Raw genomic sequence first — 18,608 nt, 5'->3', positions numbered from 1 at the left:
AGAGATCCAGGCTGTAAAGTACAGGGGCACAAAGAGATCCAGGCTGTAAAGTACAGGAGCACAAAGAGATCCAGGCTGTAAAGTAAAGGGACACAAAGAGGGCCAGGCTATATAAAGTACAGGGGCACAAAGAGAGACAGGCTACAAAGTACAGGGACACAAAGAGGGCCAGGCTATAAAGTACAGGGACACAAAGAGAGACAGGCTATAAAGTACAGGGACACAGAGACAGGCTATAGGGCTCATGGGCACGTAGATAGCTAACCTACACAAGTGGTCAAAATTGTTGGTACCCCTCGTTTAATGAAAGAAAAACCCACAATGGTCACAGAAATAACTTGAATCTGACAAAAGTAATAATAAATTAAAAATCTATGAAAATGAACAAATGAAAGTCAGACATTGCATTTCAACCCTTCCTCCACAGAATTTTGAAAAAAATTTAACTCATGAAATAGGCCTGGACAGAAATGATGGTACCCCTGAAAATAATGCGACAAAAGGGACATGTTGAATCAAGTTGTATCCACTAATTAGCATCACAGGTGTCTACAATCTTGTAATCAGTCAGTGGTCCTTTATATAGGGCTACTGATACTTACTGTGCTGTTTGGTGACATGGTGTGTACCACACTCAACATGGACGCAAAGGAAAGAGTTGTCTCAGGAGATTAGAAAGAAAATTATAGACAAGCATGTTAAAGGTAAAGGTCATAAGACCATCTCCAAGTAGCTTGATGTTCCTGTGACTACAGTGTCACATATTATTCAGAAATTTAAGATCCATGGGACTGTAGCCTACCTCCCTGGACATGGCCGCAGGAGGAAAATTGATGACAAATCAAAGAGACGGATAATACGAATGGTAACAAAAGAGCCCAGGAAAACTTCTAAAGAGATTAAAGGTGAACTTCAAGCTCAAGGAACATCAGTGTCAGATTGCACCATCCGTCGTTGTTTGATCTAAAGTGGACTTCATGGGAGACGACCAAGGAGAACATCATTGTTATAAAAAAAATCATAAAGAAGCCAGACTGGATTTTGTCAAACTACATGTTGACAAGCCACAAAGCTTCTGGGAGAATGTCCTATGGACAGATGAGACAAAAATGGAAGTTTTTGGCAAGGCACATCAGCTCTATGTTCACAGACTGTAAAATGAAGCATATCAAGAAAAGAACACTGTCCCTACTGTGAAACATGGAGGAGGCTCTGTTTATGTTCTGAGGCTGCTTTGCTGCATCTGGCACAGGGTGTCTTGCATCTGTGCAGGGTACAATGAAATCTCAAGATTATCAAGGGATTCTAGAGAGAAATGTGCTGCCCAGTGTCAGAAAGCTTGGTCTCAGTCGCAGATCATGGGTCTTGCAACAGGATAACGAACCAAAACACACAGCTGAAAACACCCAAGAATGGCTAAGAGGAAAACATTGGACTATTCTGAAGTGGCCTTCTATGAGCCCTGACCTAAATCCTATCGAGCATCTTTGGAAAGAGCTGAAACATGCCGTCTTGAAAAGGCAACCTTCAAACACGAGACAACTGGAGCAGTTTGCTCATGAGGAGTGGCCAAAATACCTGTCGAGAGGTGCCGAAGTCTCATTGACAGTTACAGGAATCGTTTGATTACAGTGATTGCCTCAAAAGGTTGTTCAACAAAATATTAAGTTAAGAAGAGTACCATCATTTCTGTCCAGGCCGATTTCATCAGTTTAATTATTTTTTAAATTCTGTGGAAGCAGAAAAGCAATGTCTGACTTTCATTTGTTCATTTTCATAGATTTTTAATTTATTATTACTTTTGTCAGATTCAAGTTATTTCTGTGACCATTGTGGGTTTTTCTTTCATTAAACGAGGGGTACCAACAATTTTGACCACGTGTGTATGAGACCGAGATGAGATGAGAGCCAAGCTTAGAGTACTGAAAAGAGAGACATGTTATAGAGTAGAGAGATGAGAAGAGAGCCAAACTATATAGCAAAGGGACAAAAAGAGAGACAAGCTTTAGAGTACCGGTGAGCAGGCCAGGCTATGTAGAAAAGAGATTAGAAGAGAAGCCGGCTACCAAGCAAAGTGGCGAAAAAAGAGCCGAGCTGTAAAGTACAGGGAAAAGAAAAGAGCCATATAGGAAAGGAGAGGAGTAATATGGACTGAAATCCTTTTTATTGATAACGGGCCCACAGCAAGCCCTGACCACATAAAAACAACTGAGCTGCACAAAGCTGGAAAAAAATAAACAAAAACTGAAAGTTGAATATTCAGGTGTACCTATTTATTCACTTTACTCGCTTATAAAGCACCATGAATTTCCACAGCACCTCCTTGCAAAGTTCCTATCCTTCCATTCTGCTGAGTATTCTCATTCTTTACCCCTGTAGTACATATATCAGGGTGGCATTTTCAGAATGTAAATGACAGCATTTTAGGATCCACATGCTTTGCATATCCCCTTCTATGGACACAATAGAATATAAGACATATTTTCAGTTGTTTCACACTTTTTTGTTAAGTATATAATTCCACATGTGTTAATTCATAGTTTTGATGCCTTCAGTGTGAATGTACAATTGTCATAGTCATGAAAATACAGAAAAATCTTTAAATGAGAAGGTGTGTCCAAACTTTGGTCTGTACTGTACGTTGTTGCTGAGTCACAAATTTTCTCCAGAAATTTCATACTCTCTAAATCTCTTACTGAGTCATAGTGGAATATTACAGCGTTTCTGCATCTCAATAGAAATAAAAATTCTCAAGGAATCAAAAATGCAGAAATCCAAATCCACTCAAAGCAAAGAGGAATTAGGATTAAGGGATTATATTGGATACAAACGAAATTGTGAACAAATAGAAAGAAAAATTGCTAAAATTTCCGAAATATCGTTCCATTTTTCCTGGCTAGAGTTTTTTCCTTAAAAGAAGTAAGAATAGATTTGGTAAACTGACTGATAAGCACATGAATTCCCAATCTTCTGTCATGTCTTTGGGTCACACCTCACAGACATCTGTCTTGGCTCGCAGTCTGCCACAAAGGAATGGCCTGTGTCACTCAGCTTTGTTCTTTGTCCCTTTGTCATAACTCTGAGAAGAATTGTATCTCTGAATGAGGTCAACAGCTCTGCCTTTGAAATCAGCGGGAATGAATGTCACCCTCCCTGGCACTAGAGACCAATATCTAAAATACTAATGCCGATGGCTTAGTTTAAGCTAAAGCAAATATTTTCTTAAAAAGGAGCAATTAATGAAATACTTACAGGAGAATAGAAGAAAATATGAGATCCGCTCACTAATAATTCTCACAGTTACCATTTTAGCTTTGTATCTAATAGTAATAAATAAGGATGACGTTTGTCCGAAACGCGTCAAATATGTTACTACATGTAGGTAATAAAGGTAGTTTTTTTTATTGGATGTTATATCCTGAAGCGCCTTTTAAGTTTCTATGAAAATATGCACAAACATTTATAACAAGATTTTTTTTTTTAGCCCTAATCCACTGGTTATGTACATAATGGCACCGTAGACTTGTTCATTGATAGACAATAGAGATGAGCGAACCTAAACCGAACACGGACTTCTGGAAGTCAATTTTACAGCACGGGGAGGAGAGAGAGAGATTTTTCGAGCTCCAAAGTTTGGGTCCCCATTGATTTCTATGGGGTTCAAGTTCTTTCACCCGAACAAAACCTTGGACTAAACTTCAGTCGAACCCGAACTTCCACTGGTCCGCTCATCATCATCATCAATGGGCAAAAATCCTTAACTAATTTACATGTATTAACATTTCCTTCTTATTGCAAAGGAGGGATTAACAAAGAAATAGGTGAATAGGATATATGCAAGATGCTATATTACCGGCAAACATTATCCAATAATTCAGTCTTATGTGATTAAAGTGTTGTCTGCTTTAGATAATCCTTTTTTTTTGGCGTTAAAATGTCCATTAAGAACCTGTTTACTGAGCGTCCAATAATTGGCTGCATACAAGTGTTCAGTTTCTCTGCAGTGACGCCACAAGGAAAATGTGGTATTACATGTTCCTTACTGAAGTCATGGTCCTCCAGGCAGAGACGCTCTTTCAAGCCAATCTCCTACTAACCATCTCTAATAGCTCATGTGGTCACCGTATATTGAAGTCTTGTATAATTTTCTTTTAGAGTCTATTACTTTGCAATTTTATAATGAACATACAATGTAAGACCTAAAACTTTTTTTCATTGAAAGGTGTGTTTCAGATTGTGCTGAGACTCCTTTCAAACCTTTTACCTGGTGTTTAATGTGTGCAATGGGAAAGCTTTGACATATAAATGCTAAATTTGTCAGTACAGGTTAGTGCCAGGTGCCGGTTGTATAACACTGCCGACATCTGCCAGGTATGTTACGGGCTCAGTTCCTGAACCTGCTCTGTACACCCACACTTGATGTATTGTAACATTATGTGTCGAGTTTGGGTTAATGGCATCTGTTTAGCAGATCTGTCATGAGATAGCTCACAGTGTGTCCCATATTAGTCAGAGAATGACCGCTGTCACTACTAGGCACTTCTCACGCCTGCTTGTTGGCACTTTGCACTTTAAGTTCTGTTAAAAAACGGATACAAAACGGAATCTAGACCAACAAAGTTATAGTCAACGCGGCCCTTCTGCTTCACTTTGTATTAATTCTGTAACTTACCCATTTTTCCATTAAGTACCTTTATTCTGTTCCAAGAATGGAACAGAAAATAGAACTCAAAATGCAGATGTGAACAGTCGTCAACATCCGTCAAAGCCTCCATTTAAAAGAAACCGGTCTCTCACACTACCCCTGCACAAATAGAAGTAGTGTGGGATAGCGCAGTGTAAAACATTATGAAAGATACATATTTCAGCACCATTCTTTGCTCTGAAAATCAGCCTTTATTGATATGCAAATTAGGTTTGCAAGTGCACTGGTGGGCTCCTCTTTCTTTCTCTATTTAACTGTTGCCCCCGATTCTTGGCTGACAGTGGAGTACAGAGGTGACATTTTGCAGTAGAACCTCTGTCTCTGCTATCAATCAATAAGCAGATAGTGATGCCGGCCGGGAGAAGCAAAGAGGAGCCATAGACTGCAAGTTCACTGACATGCCCCCAAGAGTGCACTTGCAAACCTAATTTCCATATCAATAAAAGCCAAATTTAGCATTAACGGCAAAGTGGATGACGCTGTAATAAGCATCTTTCATAATATTTTACACTGCTCAGTGGTTAGCGCTGTTGCTCTACAGCGCTGGAATTTTGGGTTCAATTACCACCAAGGACAATATCTGTAAGGAGTTTGTATGTTCTCCATGTTTGCTCTGGTTTTCTCCGGGTTCTCCAGTTTCTTCCCACACTCCAAAGACATACTGATAGGGAATGTGGATTGTGAGCCCCAGTGGGGACAGAGATGCTAATGTTTTTAAAGTGAAATATCATGGCGCTATATAAGCGAGTAAAATAAAGAAAAGAAAAATGGCAGTACCTCTCCCTAATTTATAGCACTAATGCCCTGGAATCTCTAAGGTGAGCGGCACAGACTTGTATGAAGTTTTTCAAGTCACTTCTCTTTTTTTTTTTTTTTTTTTTTTTGTCTTCTGGTATTTGTTAATGTATTTTTCGCCAAATTCTTCAAAATGGTGCTCATGGTTCATGAATTGTGTGAAAAATAAATAATGCTCTTTTTGTTTTTCACCATTTTTCTAATACTTAATATAAAATGTTGCCTGTTCTGTTAAAACGTTGCGCCAATTGGACAAAATGAATAAATAAAATCACTCAGAATGGGGGGGGCACTGGAGTACTTTTGCACCAAAAATTTTCAATTGATGAATCTGTCGAAAACACCTAGAAATCCCAATCCCCTCCAACAATGACTAACATTAAAAAAAAAAGGCAAATACACAGCAAATAGACTTTATAAAAAGCGCAAATTTAAAAAAAAAGAATAAAATGCAAATAAAAAATGGGCAAAAAAACACAAAGAACTAAAGAGAAAAAAGTCATAAATGCAATAATGAACCGGGTCGACCCTTAGTCTTGTGTGAGAATTCCTAGGTTTGCCGCGTTCTTTAGAACTGGTTCATCCAGCGAAATGAAGGGGTGCCTCCGTTATATCTAGGTGACGGGGACAACTTCTAATGAGCTTTGCCGCCACTTCTGCGTCTCCAGGCGTCCTGATCTTCGCTGTCATTCTAATGTTACCCCTCTGTTTTGTGTTACCGGTAATTGGCGAACAATGTGCGGCACAGAATATGCACGTATGCAGATTGCCGTATGTAATCTAATGATAACGTGTAGAAAGGTGCAGTTCAGGGAGATGGCAAAGGTATTTGTACGCTTGGCGCACGTCTGCCTCTATCATATGTCACACAGCTGTTTAGCTGCAGGCAGTTTGCTGCTTAACGCATACAAGTTCAGGTGCATTGTGGGTAGAACTTTAAGCTTTCCATGAAATTAAATGGATTTTTTCAACCTTTTTTTTTTGCACTGAAATTAAGCCAAGGTGTGCGATACACGGAAAGATGGTTCTTTCATCCGTGATTGCAGAATATAAACTAACGCTAATTATGTTGGAGAAAACATGTGGAAAATTAAATACAAAGAAGCTAGATGTTGGTGCGGCGGGAATGTTAACCTGGGATGTAGGAACTTAGGCCTCATTCAGACGTATGTTACTATGAGTGTGGCTCCTGTTTTTGTCGTTTGCAAAGAAAAAAAAAGAAGCTTCTCCAGCTCTTACAATGTAAAAAAATCAGCAGCATTCGAATGACACCCGGATAGCATTTGTGCACCGACCGTTTTTTTTTCTCGCAGACTTTTAACTTTATATGATTTTGAACACAACATCAAACCAGAAATGGACATTTTTCACATAATGGTTACCTGCTATATCTGTGAAACAAAAAAAAAAAACGGATCCAAAACTTATTATATTAGAAAAGTAGAATTAAAGTAATGATCTGCGATAATAAAAGGATTTAGCATGACTCTTTTGTCCATAGCTACCTGACCATGCAAGTAAATGCAGCTTAGCTGCAATATCAGGTTTAGCCACTGGATAAGAGTGGCTCTGTTTCAAGACAAAGGAAAAAAGGCAGACCCTTTTTTAACTTTCCAATACCCCTTTTATTTCTTGGTCACTTAATTCTATTGATATGAGCATTTCAAGCCTTCACATTGCAGCCAGTATTGACACATACTAGTCATTGCCAACATATGCTTTTCCTAGAGGTTCACACTGTTGATCAGTGGCATATCACCAATTATCACCATTCATGCGATTGCTATGAGCAATGGTGGCCCAATACCAAATGACCATGCCCCCCTGCCTGGCATACCCCAAATTCTCCCAACGTGCACTGTATATTGTAAGAAAGCAGGAGGCAAGGTCCTGGATGGCAGGAATGTGTCACTGAGGAGGCTGGCCTCGATGATGTAAGTTCTGGGAGAAAGTGCACCAGTAACAAGTTACTGAGATGGTTTTATTTTGACTGAATTTTGGGTCCAGGATTTAGGAACGGCCAAAAGTGCCTTGGTGGGAAAGGTTGCTCCCATACTACAGTTCCAGTCCGGTTTTACGGGCCTAATAACAGTCAGCTAGGTTAGCTCAGCAGAAGGTGGTGTGCTGAGGCTGGAGATAGACAGTTCATGGTGGATAGCCTGTGTTAGAGTCTGAGAAGTGCCTGTGACAGGAAGTTGGTGAGATCCTTTGATTTGTTTTGCCTTACCCAAAAGAAAGGACTGTTTTTTTTGTTATTTATTTGTGCTGAAGAAAGCTGGGTTTTTTTTTTGAGCCAAGAAGTTTATGAAGGACAATAAACTTTACTTTGATTTGATGAAAACCTGGTGCCTGTGCGTGTCCAAGTGATGACCAGAGAGCTGAAACCCTTACAATATGTATTAAAGGAGGATTTGTATGGTATAGGCTGATATGCTGAGCCTGCACCATAATCAGTGGGTTCTAGCTGTTTTACACAGCAAACACCTGATGATAGCTGCTGTAATTGAAGCAGGTTGGATGACAGTCCTCAGTCATCCTTTGTAGGTATTTGATAGGCTGTTTAATGGCAGATAGAGGCCTCAATTTAGACCTTGGGTAGGGCCCCCAGGACGTCTTTGTACGCCCATGACACTGCCTTTTACTTCTGTGTAAATGGTAGGTTGATATTGATTGGTTTAGGGACTGGTGTACTATTGTGTAATTTTGAGAGAAATATATGTAATCTCAAATTCTCTTAATGAGTCTCCAGTTAAAAATGGCAGTAAAAAAGAAATTGAATTTTGATGATTTTTCACGTCCAGTGTTTCTATATGCAAGGTTTTCTATCATTTGTTTGACTAATTGGAGTGATGCCGTGTGTTACCCCAGAATGTGCTTTTTCGGAGCCTGGGCCTGAGCATTGGGATGAAGTTGCACAGCAAGGGAAAAGAAAAGTTGCACTCTATGGTCTCATGGACATGACCATATAACAGGTCCCTGGAGTAGTATGGAGCTGTAAGAGGACATCCATAGAAGTGTATGGCACCTTACTACACCCGCTTTTGCCTCCGTTAACATACAGAGTTTTCCCTGTCTGTTTCTGCTGAAATCTGACAGAACAAAACTGCATTATGTTCCATCAGGTCGCCATGTTATCATCTATTCTTTCCTTGAAGGATTGCTTCTGGTCAGAAATAGTCCTGTAATACAAAGCCGAACGGAGCTCCTTAGGGCAGCACACAGATTGCCTACAGCTTTGTAGTCTGCAGGGACTCTGGACAGGATCGGTGCACATTATATATGTTACACTCATGACAGATTAGAAGAATTTTCAGACCGTTGGATTTTTAGTGAGTACAAATAAATAATGGGTATACAAGAATACAGTGTGAGACTGTATGTCCATTATTAGGGTATATCCTACTATTAATAGCACATAGTAATGTCATTTCTCGTGATCTGCAGTTGGAAGGTGTGTAGATACCAGTTTCATCTAAAGAATAACTCGTTTTAATTTTTATTGTATAAATCAATAATACACGTGAAATTAAGCAATTTTCAAATATATTTGATCAGAGAAATCTGCTTCTTTTTCCTCCTGGACTGATTTTCCAATCTCAATTCATGGGTAAAATCTGTATTCAGTGAAGACAGATTTTTCTATTACGGAGATAGGAAACGACAGTTGGTTGGTGCTCATAAAGTTCTATGGGGAACTGTAACTGTCCTTTCAGGAGAACTTGCAGAAAAATGTCTTTGTTTGCCTCTAGCCCCTCCCTTGCATAGAATTTTAAAAGCACCAACTGTCATCTCCTATCTCAGTAATGGAATAGTCTGTATTTACTGAATACAGATTTTACCCAGGAACTGAGAATTTTGAGAATGAATGATCAGTTCAGGAGGAGAAAGAAGCTGATCCCTCTGATAAGATATATTAGAAAGTTTATTATTTTCATGTGTGGTATTGATTTATGAAATAAAAAATAAAACAATGCTTGCATGGCTATTAGTCAATGGCTTCAAATGAAGTGATTTATTTTCATGCTGTCTTGTTTTTTTTTCACCTGGCAGCAGCTTATATCCTCTCCAAAAAAAGGACCAAGTGATTGAAATCCAACCCAACCGATCCTTATGTCTCCCAACATGATCTGTTGGGGGACAGTTGAAAGGCCCCCCATGAACATTAGATGGTGACTTTTATGCAATGAGTATGGGGTTCCTGAAAGACCTCTGTTTTTATAGCAAACAGAGGTGTTTTTCATAACTTTTTTGGGGGATATACGAGAGTCGTTCATTAAAGATTTCCCCTGACCCACTTCTATTTATCACAGGACACTGAAACTTCACATGTAATGATATAAGTCTCTATAGGTTACGTGCCAATTTGCAACTCAGAACTGATAATGGTCTTGATTTTACAGGTGCTGAAGTTGTGTGAGGTTTGATAATGGACCCAGTGGAATACAGAGCAGTCATCAAGTTCCTTTACGTGAAAGGCCGCACACCAAAGGAGATGTTCGATGAGATGATAGAGGTTTATGGTGATGATTTCCCATCATATGATGTAGTCAAGAACTGGCATCGTCAATTGAAATGTGGTCGGACTTCAGTGCAAACAGCTGCAATTCCAGGGTGACCCCACTCTGCTATTGATGAACACACCATCCAGCAAGTGGAGGTCGCCATTTTGGAAAATCGCCTCGTAACCATTCGCCAGCTAGCCCAATATGTCAAGATTAGTGTGGGGTCCGTGGAAAAAAATCATCCAAGACCATTTTCACATGCATAAGGTATCCACTTCCTGGGTTTCCCGGCTACTCACACCTTTCCAGAAGCAGGAACGAGTCGAATGCTCTCAGGCTCTATTGACGATGTGCCATATAAACCAGGAGGACTTTTTCAACAGACTGATCACATGATGAAAGCTGGGTCCATCACTATGATCCTGAGACTAAAGTCCGATCAATGCAATGGAAGCATCATGACTCACCGCCTTTAAAGAAGGCACGTGCACAACCCTCGGCAGGCAAGGTCATGCTCACAGTATTTTGGGACCAGCATGGAGTAGTATTGATGGATTTCCTAGCAAAGGGCACCATGATCACTGGGGCATACTATGCTTCACTGCTGCGGAAATTGCGGCAGGCTATCAAAACCAAAAGACGTGGCATGTTCACCAAAGGTGTCCGCCTTCTGCATGACAACGTACTAGTTCACAACTCACATGTTGCCCAAATGGAAGCATGCTCCTGTGGCTTTGAAATGATACCGCATCCCCCTTATTCACCCGACCTCGCACCATCTGACTTCCACCTCTTTCCAAAAATAAAGTTATTTTTGAAGGGCAAGCATTTTCCAAATGATGAGACTCTGATTTCCGAAATCACAACGTGGCTTTTGGAGCAACCTGTCGACTTCTACAAGCGAGGTGTTTACAGTTGAGATGGGAGAAGTGTGTGTCCCTAGCTGGCACCTATGTAGAGAAGGACTAATAACTGTGCCAAGTTTCATTGCTCTCAGTCCACAGGAAGTGGGTCAGGGAAAATCTTTAATAAACGCCCCTCGTAATATAAAAAAGAAAAAAAAAAGCTAACAAAACAACAAAAACACACTCAATGTTATTGAATACTTTACCCATAATAAAAATAACTATTGTCACAAAAATTGTATCAAAAAATTCTACAAATGTCCCCATGAAATTATTTAGATAGCCAAACACTTAAGAAGGCAAAGACCGTTACATTACTAAAATCTCTAAATAAAAAAATAAAATCAGTCATGAGGGGGTTAAAGCAAGAGCCCATAGTGGTGCTTTCCATCCATCACTTTCTAAATAAAATGACGTGAAGTGTGAAGATAAAGCTCAGTATAAAAGCTTCTTCCGCTACGGCTCTGTCTGTCAATATATTAGTAGACGTCTCAGTGCAGATGATTCTGCTCAGCGCTCTCATTTATCCCTGAAGACTTCATTATAGCGGCCAGAATGGATGTCATGTTTTCCCGCATATTTATAGAGGCCGCTTTACATTACTTTTCTTTACTAGCCAATTATACATCCAGCTGATTAGTGAGATGTTCACCAAATTGACAATGAAAGTAATAACATGCGCCAGGCCTTAATAGTCATCTTCCTTTTTCCTTAGTATTTTATTAGTTCTTAATCTCATATTTAACTTTTAGAGATTTCTAATGGGCTAAACCCCCAGATTCATTGAGAGGAGCGGCGGGGGATTATAATTACCAGGTTTCGATTTTCTGAATACAATATGAAGCTGCAGCCAGCCATGGCTTTCCTCTGCAGCAGACACAGCCATGTTTTTCTTATCTCGTACGACGCCTTTAGTGATATTTTTTATACGTTTTACAACTCATTTTTGTTATTTTGCTTTCAGTTGTCTGTTAAGGTCGCATAACGAACCCCAAGATATTCAGGTGAATGAAGAGGATGAGCCTCCGACGGAGCAGGATAAGAGGAAAAGAATGGTATGTCATCTAAGAAAAAGTACCATAATATGGAAGGTCCACATGGACATACAAAATAGTAAGTTAGGTTCGCACTCCTACTCTCCGCTGAGCACTACATTGGGGATTCTGACGGAATCCCTGAAAAACAGGATTCTGTATGTTTTTGTGCTTGTCCGAAAAAGAGGAATCTTGCTCAGACAGAGGCCACATTGACGTGAACGGCTCTATCGGGGTTCCTGACAAAATCCTGCTTTTCAGATATTTTGACAGAAACCCCAACATAGTGCTCAGCTGACAGCACTGTACGAGTGTGAACCAAGTCTTAATCTTGTACATGTTCTGTACAGACGATGGTGGACTTTGAGAATAGTTTCCTGTATGACATTGGCCACCAATGAATAAGGACAGATTAGATGTTAATAGACCATTCTTTTTTCTTTTCAGTATGTAATAGATCACACTTATGTAATGCTCAGTTTGCAAAAATGTGTTCTCTTGTGTTGTCCAGCCTTAAGCTACAAATTTGCAGCCTCTCTATGTGACTGCAGACTTGTGAATCCTCACATCGCACGCTGTGAGGATTCTTCGGTGTTGGCGATTTGCATACATACGGTCACATGCCGACTAGATGTGCACGGCCTCTCTCCATAAAAGTGAATTGAGCAAGGCCTGACATAGTCTAGTCGGAGTGTGTCCGGAAACATGTAAATCGTATACTTGAAGTCACTTGACCGCCTGCTCCCGGCACTGGAGAATCCTCACAGCAGTGCATGCGATGTGAGGATTCACAAGTCTGCAAAGAGGTTGCAGACTTATACCCAAACACCGGACAACCCCTTTAACCTTTTGCCACCACTTGTCATACATGTATGGTTGTTTTTAGCAGGTACTACCCCTAAGCTATCGTATATCTACAGCACGATGATTGCACGCGTTTAGGGGCCTGCACCATCAGCACTGGTATAATATACATCTGACACCACATTTTATTGGCTGTGATCTGAGCTATTAAAGGGGTTGTCCGGTCCAAATCAATAAGTCTGCAGTCAATCTGTGTGACTGCAGACTCTTGAATCCTCCCAGCACACGCACTGTGCGCTGCGAGGATTCGCCAGTTTCTGAGCCGGGACCAGAGGTTATGTATGCGTTATACATACTCCCGGGCTAGAGCCCGTCCAGTAGGCACGACCTCACTCCATACACTTGTAATGAGTGAGGCCACACCCTCTAGTCTGCCATGCCCACTGGACGGCCACGTCTCTAGTCAGGGAGCAACTCATTCTATACTAGTGTGTGGAGCGAGGCCGCGCCCACCAGTCAGGTTCTGGCCGGTAGTATGTATAATGAATACATGCCCTCCAGTCCCGGCTCAGAAACCAGCGAATCCCTACAGTGCATGTGCTGGGGGGATTCATAAGTCTGCAGTCTCACAGAGTGGGTGCAGACTTATCAATTTGGACCGGACAACCCCTTTAAACCTTTTAAATGCTGTAGTGAATAGCAATATCTAAGTGTCTTTTGCCACCCCATCAGCCCCCCTGAAATGTGATCTCATGGTGTCGATGGATTTCAGTAGCAACCAGTAGCATAATAAAGGCCCCCGTACCCCAGGTTTTCCTTCTTTGTTAACTTTTTTTTTTTTTTAACTATTTTCAGCAGAATTTTTTATCTAGCTGCAGGCTTTTACATTTTTTCAAGCTGGGAAAAGCAAATCAGCAAAAGTAGCCAGATAGTACAAGGGCAAAACTATTCTAGATGCAGGGGTAGCAGTTGTACTGGGGTCCTGGAGTTTTGTGGGGCTTAAAAGGTTACTATGGCCCATTTGAAAAGACCAATAATTTTAAAGACCTGTGATAGTTTAGGTTTGTTGGAGATTTTGCATTTGGGCTCACCTGCTACTACTTACTTTACTATGGTAGCCTATCCAATAAATATTTAGTGGTCGTAAGCATTGTTCATTACCTATTGCTTACAGCATGACCCTAGGTTCTCCGCACTGGATGCGTAGGATGTACACTGAGCGATCTGTAATGGATTGTTCAGGGTGCATAGGCTGCCATTGTTCTCGGCAGCGCGAGTCGTATTTACACAGAACAATGTGCTGCCGAGAACAATGATCTTTTATGGTAACCAAAAGATCATTTCACCTGACAAACGGGTGTTTTTTGCTTTTTCATCGCCTGTTTACACTGCAAGATTTTCGTGAAACAGGCGTCCGAGGGAGCACTCGTTCACAATAGCCTCTATGTAAATGCACATTTAGCCGGAGGGTATAATTAATTGTGGTAAATCTGATTTGATGTGTAAATTAAGTAAATACTGAATTAGCATATATTATGCTCCCCTTTCTTCCCCCAGGTTAGGTAGACCTCCATGTCTTCCATGATGACTTGGAGGCTAATCTTTGCCAGCCATGGTGGGGTTTTAACCAGCACACAACCCTAGCCATTACGGCTACATGATGGGGTGACTTCAGTTCTCCAAATTTTTAATTTCTAATTTAAAAATTAATTATTTTACTATAGAGAGCATGATGTGCAATAAAAAGTTATATTGTGGTACCGTGTTAGCCAGAAAAATCGGTGTAAATACTTTTATGCCCAAATATGATAAAGGTATTCTCGGAGTGATACCTTAATTTGATTTCCATCACCCCTTCCACGTCATGAACAAATGTCCTGTTGTAAATATCTCTTTCTGCTCTTGTCTTATTAATTCATTTGTAATCCTCCCTGAGGAAGGAGCCTCTGTCCTCTGAAAGTTTGCAAATATATTTTTTCTGGTTAGCCAATAAAGGTGTGACTCCGAGAATACTATTTTTATTTTTGGGCATAAAAGTATTTACAACTATAGAGCGCACTAATTTATGGAAGGTTTAGGAAAAAAGCCTGTTCTTGCTAGCATCTACTGTTCACTTTATTACATCAACCTGTTTGACTCTATTAAAGACCATGCTGGCTCGGAGATATAGCCATAATGTAATCTACCTTGTACTGTCCCTCCTGGCTTCCCTGCGGTCTGGTTCATCATCACAGGCTGTATCAGAGAAGCTCCAGCGGGCCACCATAGGTTGCCCATCATCGATCTAGAGTTGATAAACCTCATGGCCTCAATGTTCAGATGGAGAACATTTAACCTACTAAATATTTCTTCTCTTGCCCAAAGAACCCCCCAAAGCAAGTAATTTTCCACTCACGTCTGTGCCTTAATGGCGTTGTTAACCTGCGCTCTAATTATCTATCGTCAATCATCATCTTCAGTGAAATAACTGCGGGCCGGGTCTTACAGTCCGCGCACTCGAGAATCCAGCTGTATATCGAACACCACTGCAATTACACACACAAGCCGAAGTTTACTAATCATTACTTCCTGACTTCACCTTAAGAAAACCATTTGGGGGGCATTAAGTAACGTACCGCAGAGAGGCCGGTACCGTACACAGCCATCACGCCATTCTTGTGCTCTGTCTTCGTTCGTGTAGGCAGACTTCAAGGCCGCTAACGAAGCGTTTAATTAGGGCAAATGTGAAAATTAATAGTTTTTAATGAGTTTTCTATTAGAAAAGCAGCAATAGATAAGAAGAGTGTAAGTTGCAGCTTTGAGCTTTTTTTCCGAAGCGACCAAGGCTATAAATGTATCCGTAGCTCTAAACCATGCATTGTTATTAATGCCAGTGCCGCTAAATAAGATGTGACAATCAGCTGCTGCTGGGAAATCGCCATCCTATGCCTTAGCTCGCGTGGGGACCTGGGACACTGTAAATTAGATTGATTACTTGCGGGTTGTGGGATTTGTCAATCTACATTAGAAATGTCATGGAGTAATTAGCTGTAGCAATGTGTCCCTCTCATCCTATCTATTGCAGTTATTGCCGCCTCGATCGATCTGAAACGTAGAACTTATATGACCCTTATTGGATCAGACTTCACAGGGTGAATGACGTCCACAATGTCTACCCCTCAGCAAAATACTGTACATTGTACGGAGTGGATGGTGTAATATATGCAATGGTTCCACACAAAAGAAAAAAAAACATTTGATCATCTTACCTTGGTTCTGTCTCCTGTTGAGAACCACCGAAAAAAAAACCTTGTCAACCTGCTGCAATTTGTTTAAAAAGAAAAGCCCAACTTTACTCACCCTCCTTGGGTCCAGCATGGAGTCTCCGTCGCTGCTTCCCCGCTGTTTATTGTTTTCTGCAGCACAGATGTCACGTCGACAGCGCTGCAGCCAATCATTGAGCTCAGCAGCTTTGAGAAGATTGTGCCATCAAGACATCCAAAGCCGCTGAGCTCTGTTTTTGATCGCAGTGCTGTCGACATGCAGACACTAACAGATACCGGGAGCCACGGTGGAGATTCAGTGCTGGACCTGCAGACAGGGTTTTTCTGAAACCTGAAACACCTTTAACATGAGGATGAACCATTTACCATAGGGGACTAATAGCTGACTCTATTGCTGCCCTAAGAAGAAAAGGGCCAGAACTATCCTTTACCCTTTCTGGTTGGCACCTTGAGGGCCAGAACTCTCCTTTACCCTTTATGGTTGGCACCTTGAGGGCCAGAACTATCCTTTACCCTTTATGGTTGGCACCTTGAGGGCCAGAACTATTCTTTACCCTTTCTCGTTGGCACGTAGAGGGCCAGAACTATCATTTACCCTTTATGGTTGGCACCTTGAGGGCCAGAATTATCATTTACCCTTTCTGGTTGGCACCTAGAGGGCCAGAACTATCATTTACACTTTATGGTTGGCACCTTGAGGGCCAGAACTCTCATTTACCCTTTATGGTTGGCACCTAGAGGGCCAGAATTATCATTTACCCTTTATGTTTGGCACCTAGAGGGCCAGAACTATCCTTTGCCCTTTCTGGTTGGCATCTTGAGGGCCATAACTATCATTTACCCTTTATGGTTGGCTCCTTGAGGGCCAGAACTATCCTTTACCCTTTATGGTTGGCACCTTGAGGGCCAGAACTATTCTTTACCCTTTCTGGTTGGCTCCTAGGGGGCCAGAACTATCATTTACCCTTTATGATTGGCACCTTGAGGATCAGAACTATCATTTACCCTTTATGGTTGGCACCTAGAGGGCCAGAACTATCTTTTCACTTTCTGGTTGGCTCCTGACATTGACTTTGGCCATAATTATTCATCTATTCTGTAAATATTTGGCTTCAGTGTGTGTCCTGTGCCTTTCACATGGTGGCTGGCTTACATGGATTTTACTCTTTTTATCTGTCCTGTACACTTGGCATTACTGATTTTTAGGTTATTTAAAGCACCGTGTAAGTACCACGGAGGAAGGTATGTGTACTATGCCAATTCCTTCCATAATATACAGTAAGCTTATTAACCTTAACAAGGAAAGCTGCTGCAGTCCAGAAGACTAGATAGTAAATCAATATAGTCATGCAGTGGTATGCATCAATGTTACCGGGGAATCGATAGTCACATAAGACATTATCATGACTTTTCCTCCAGTAATGACTGTATTATTTGTGTACAGATTGGCTATGCTATACGTCTCCAGTGGTGCTGTTATATAAAGGGCATGTATGTGTCTGTAACTCCTTAAAAAAACACTGGTGAAATGTGGACAGATTTTGTCGTGTGAATGAGGCTTTATATTGCACATTTTTCAGGCAATCAAGCAGATGTTCTAAACACAGCCTAGATACAGAGCTCAGATCATCTTCCATAATGAATTTATACTTCCCTTCTCTGCCTTTTCAACCCTCTAAGAAATGGATACTCCTGTTGTCACAGCTGCGCACCTCACGGGGTACAGGCACAAGAAGGCACCATATTATTATTATTATTATATTTATCTAGTACTCACATATTTTGCAGTGATTTTTAGAAATTGTCATCACTCACATTGCTCCCTGTTACCATTAGGTTTCCCAATTTAAATTCCAAATTGCGCCCATAATGTGTTTTTTGTGTCTTTTTTGGAATATGGGAGGAAACTAGAGTTCCTGTAAACACTCATGGGAAAATAGGGCTAACATAAAATCTCTATGCCGTAGTCAATCTCAGGAAAGGATAGTCTGTGTCGGGGTACAACGCAAGTGAGCGGATCACTCCGATATCGGTGTGATTGACCATCCATCTACTGCGTGGGGGTGTACGAAATTCTCCTGACAGCAGCAGAAAGAAGAGTCAGCGTACCTGATCCCTTGATCCTACAGGAGTAAAGCCACCGCCAGAATAGTGGGGCAGCAGCTCATTATTTTCTCCCCATGGAAAACTCGTGTGCTCGGCTAAATATTTGTTATGAGGTGGGGTAGAGTAGGAGTGAATGTGCATTTGGCCAACAGCTATCGAAGGTGCATGAGCACCTTATCACTTTAAAATGATTGCAAGCAACATGTCAGTTCCCTAGTATGAGTACAGGTGGCCATGCACATTATTTAGCCTTTGAATGTTCATGTTACCACTTTCATGTTTATTTCAGTTAGGCCGGTTTCAACCATACGTGTTTCATGGTCCGAGTACAAGAGTGTCAAGATCAGCCGCAGGTCTTCTGACCTAAATTCAACAGTCTTACATAGGTCTATGAGGCTGTTGAGCTATGGTCAGGAGACCTACAGCCACTTTGGACAAAGCAATCTACTCAGACTGTGAAACATGGAGGTGTGAAACTAGCCTTAGAAGTGTAG

The 18,608-nt window shown here is 41.0% G+C and overlaps 1 protein-coding gene across 1 annotated transcript in view; it reads left to right on the top strand.

Annotated features, from left to right (window-relative positions):
* IPO11 (importin 11) overlaps positions 1 to 18,608 on the top strand; it is a 590,907-nt gene that overhangs the window by 472,502 nt on the left and 99,797 nt on the right. Inside the window, exon 28 of the mRNA XM_073680251.1 lies at positions 11,872 to 11,962. Coding sequence (XP_073536352.1) covers positions 11,872 to 11,962 — 91 coding nt within the window. The remainder of the gene's footprint in view (positions 1 to 11,871; positions 11,963 to 18,608) is intronic.

Source organism: Phyllobates terribilis, unplaced genomic scaffold (genome assembly GCF_046119375.1).
Source record: "Phyllobates terribilis strain yellow unplaced genomic scaffold, ASM4611937v1 Scaffold_1__5_contigs__length_1240528914, whole genome shotgun sequence".
Lineage (NCBI taxonomy): Eukaryota > Metazoa > Chordata > Amphibia > Anura > Dendrobatidae > Phyllobates > Phyllobates terribilis.
The sequence above is the reverse complement of the archived record's forward strand: the minus strand, read 5'-3'. Positions and strand labels throughout refer to the sequence as shown.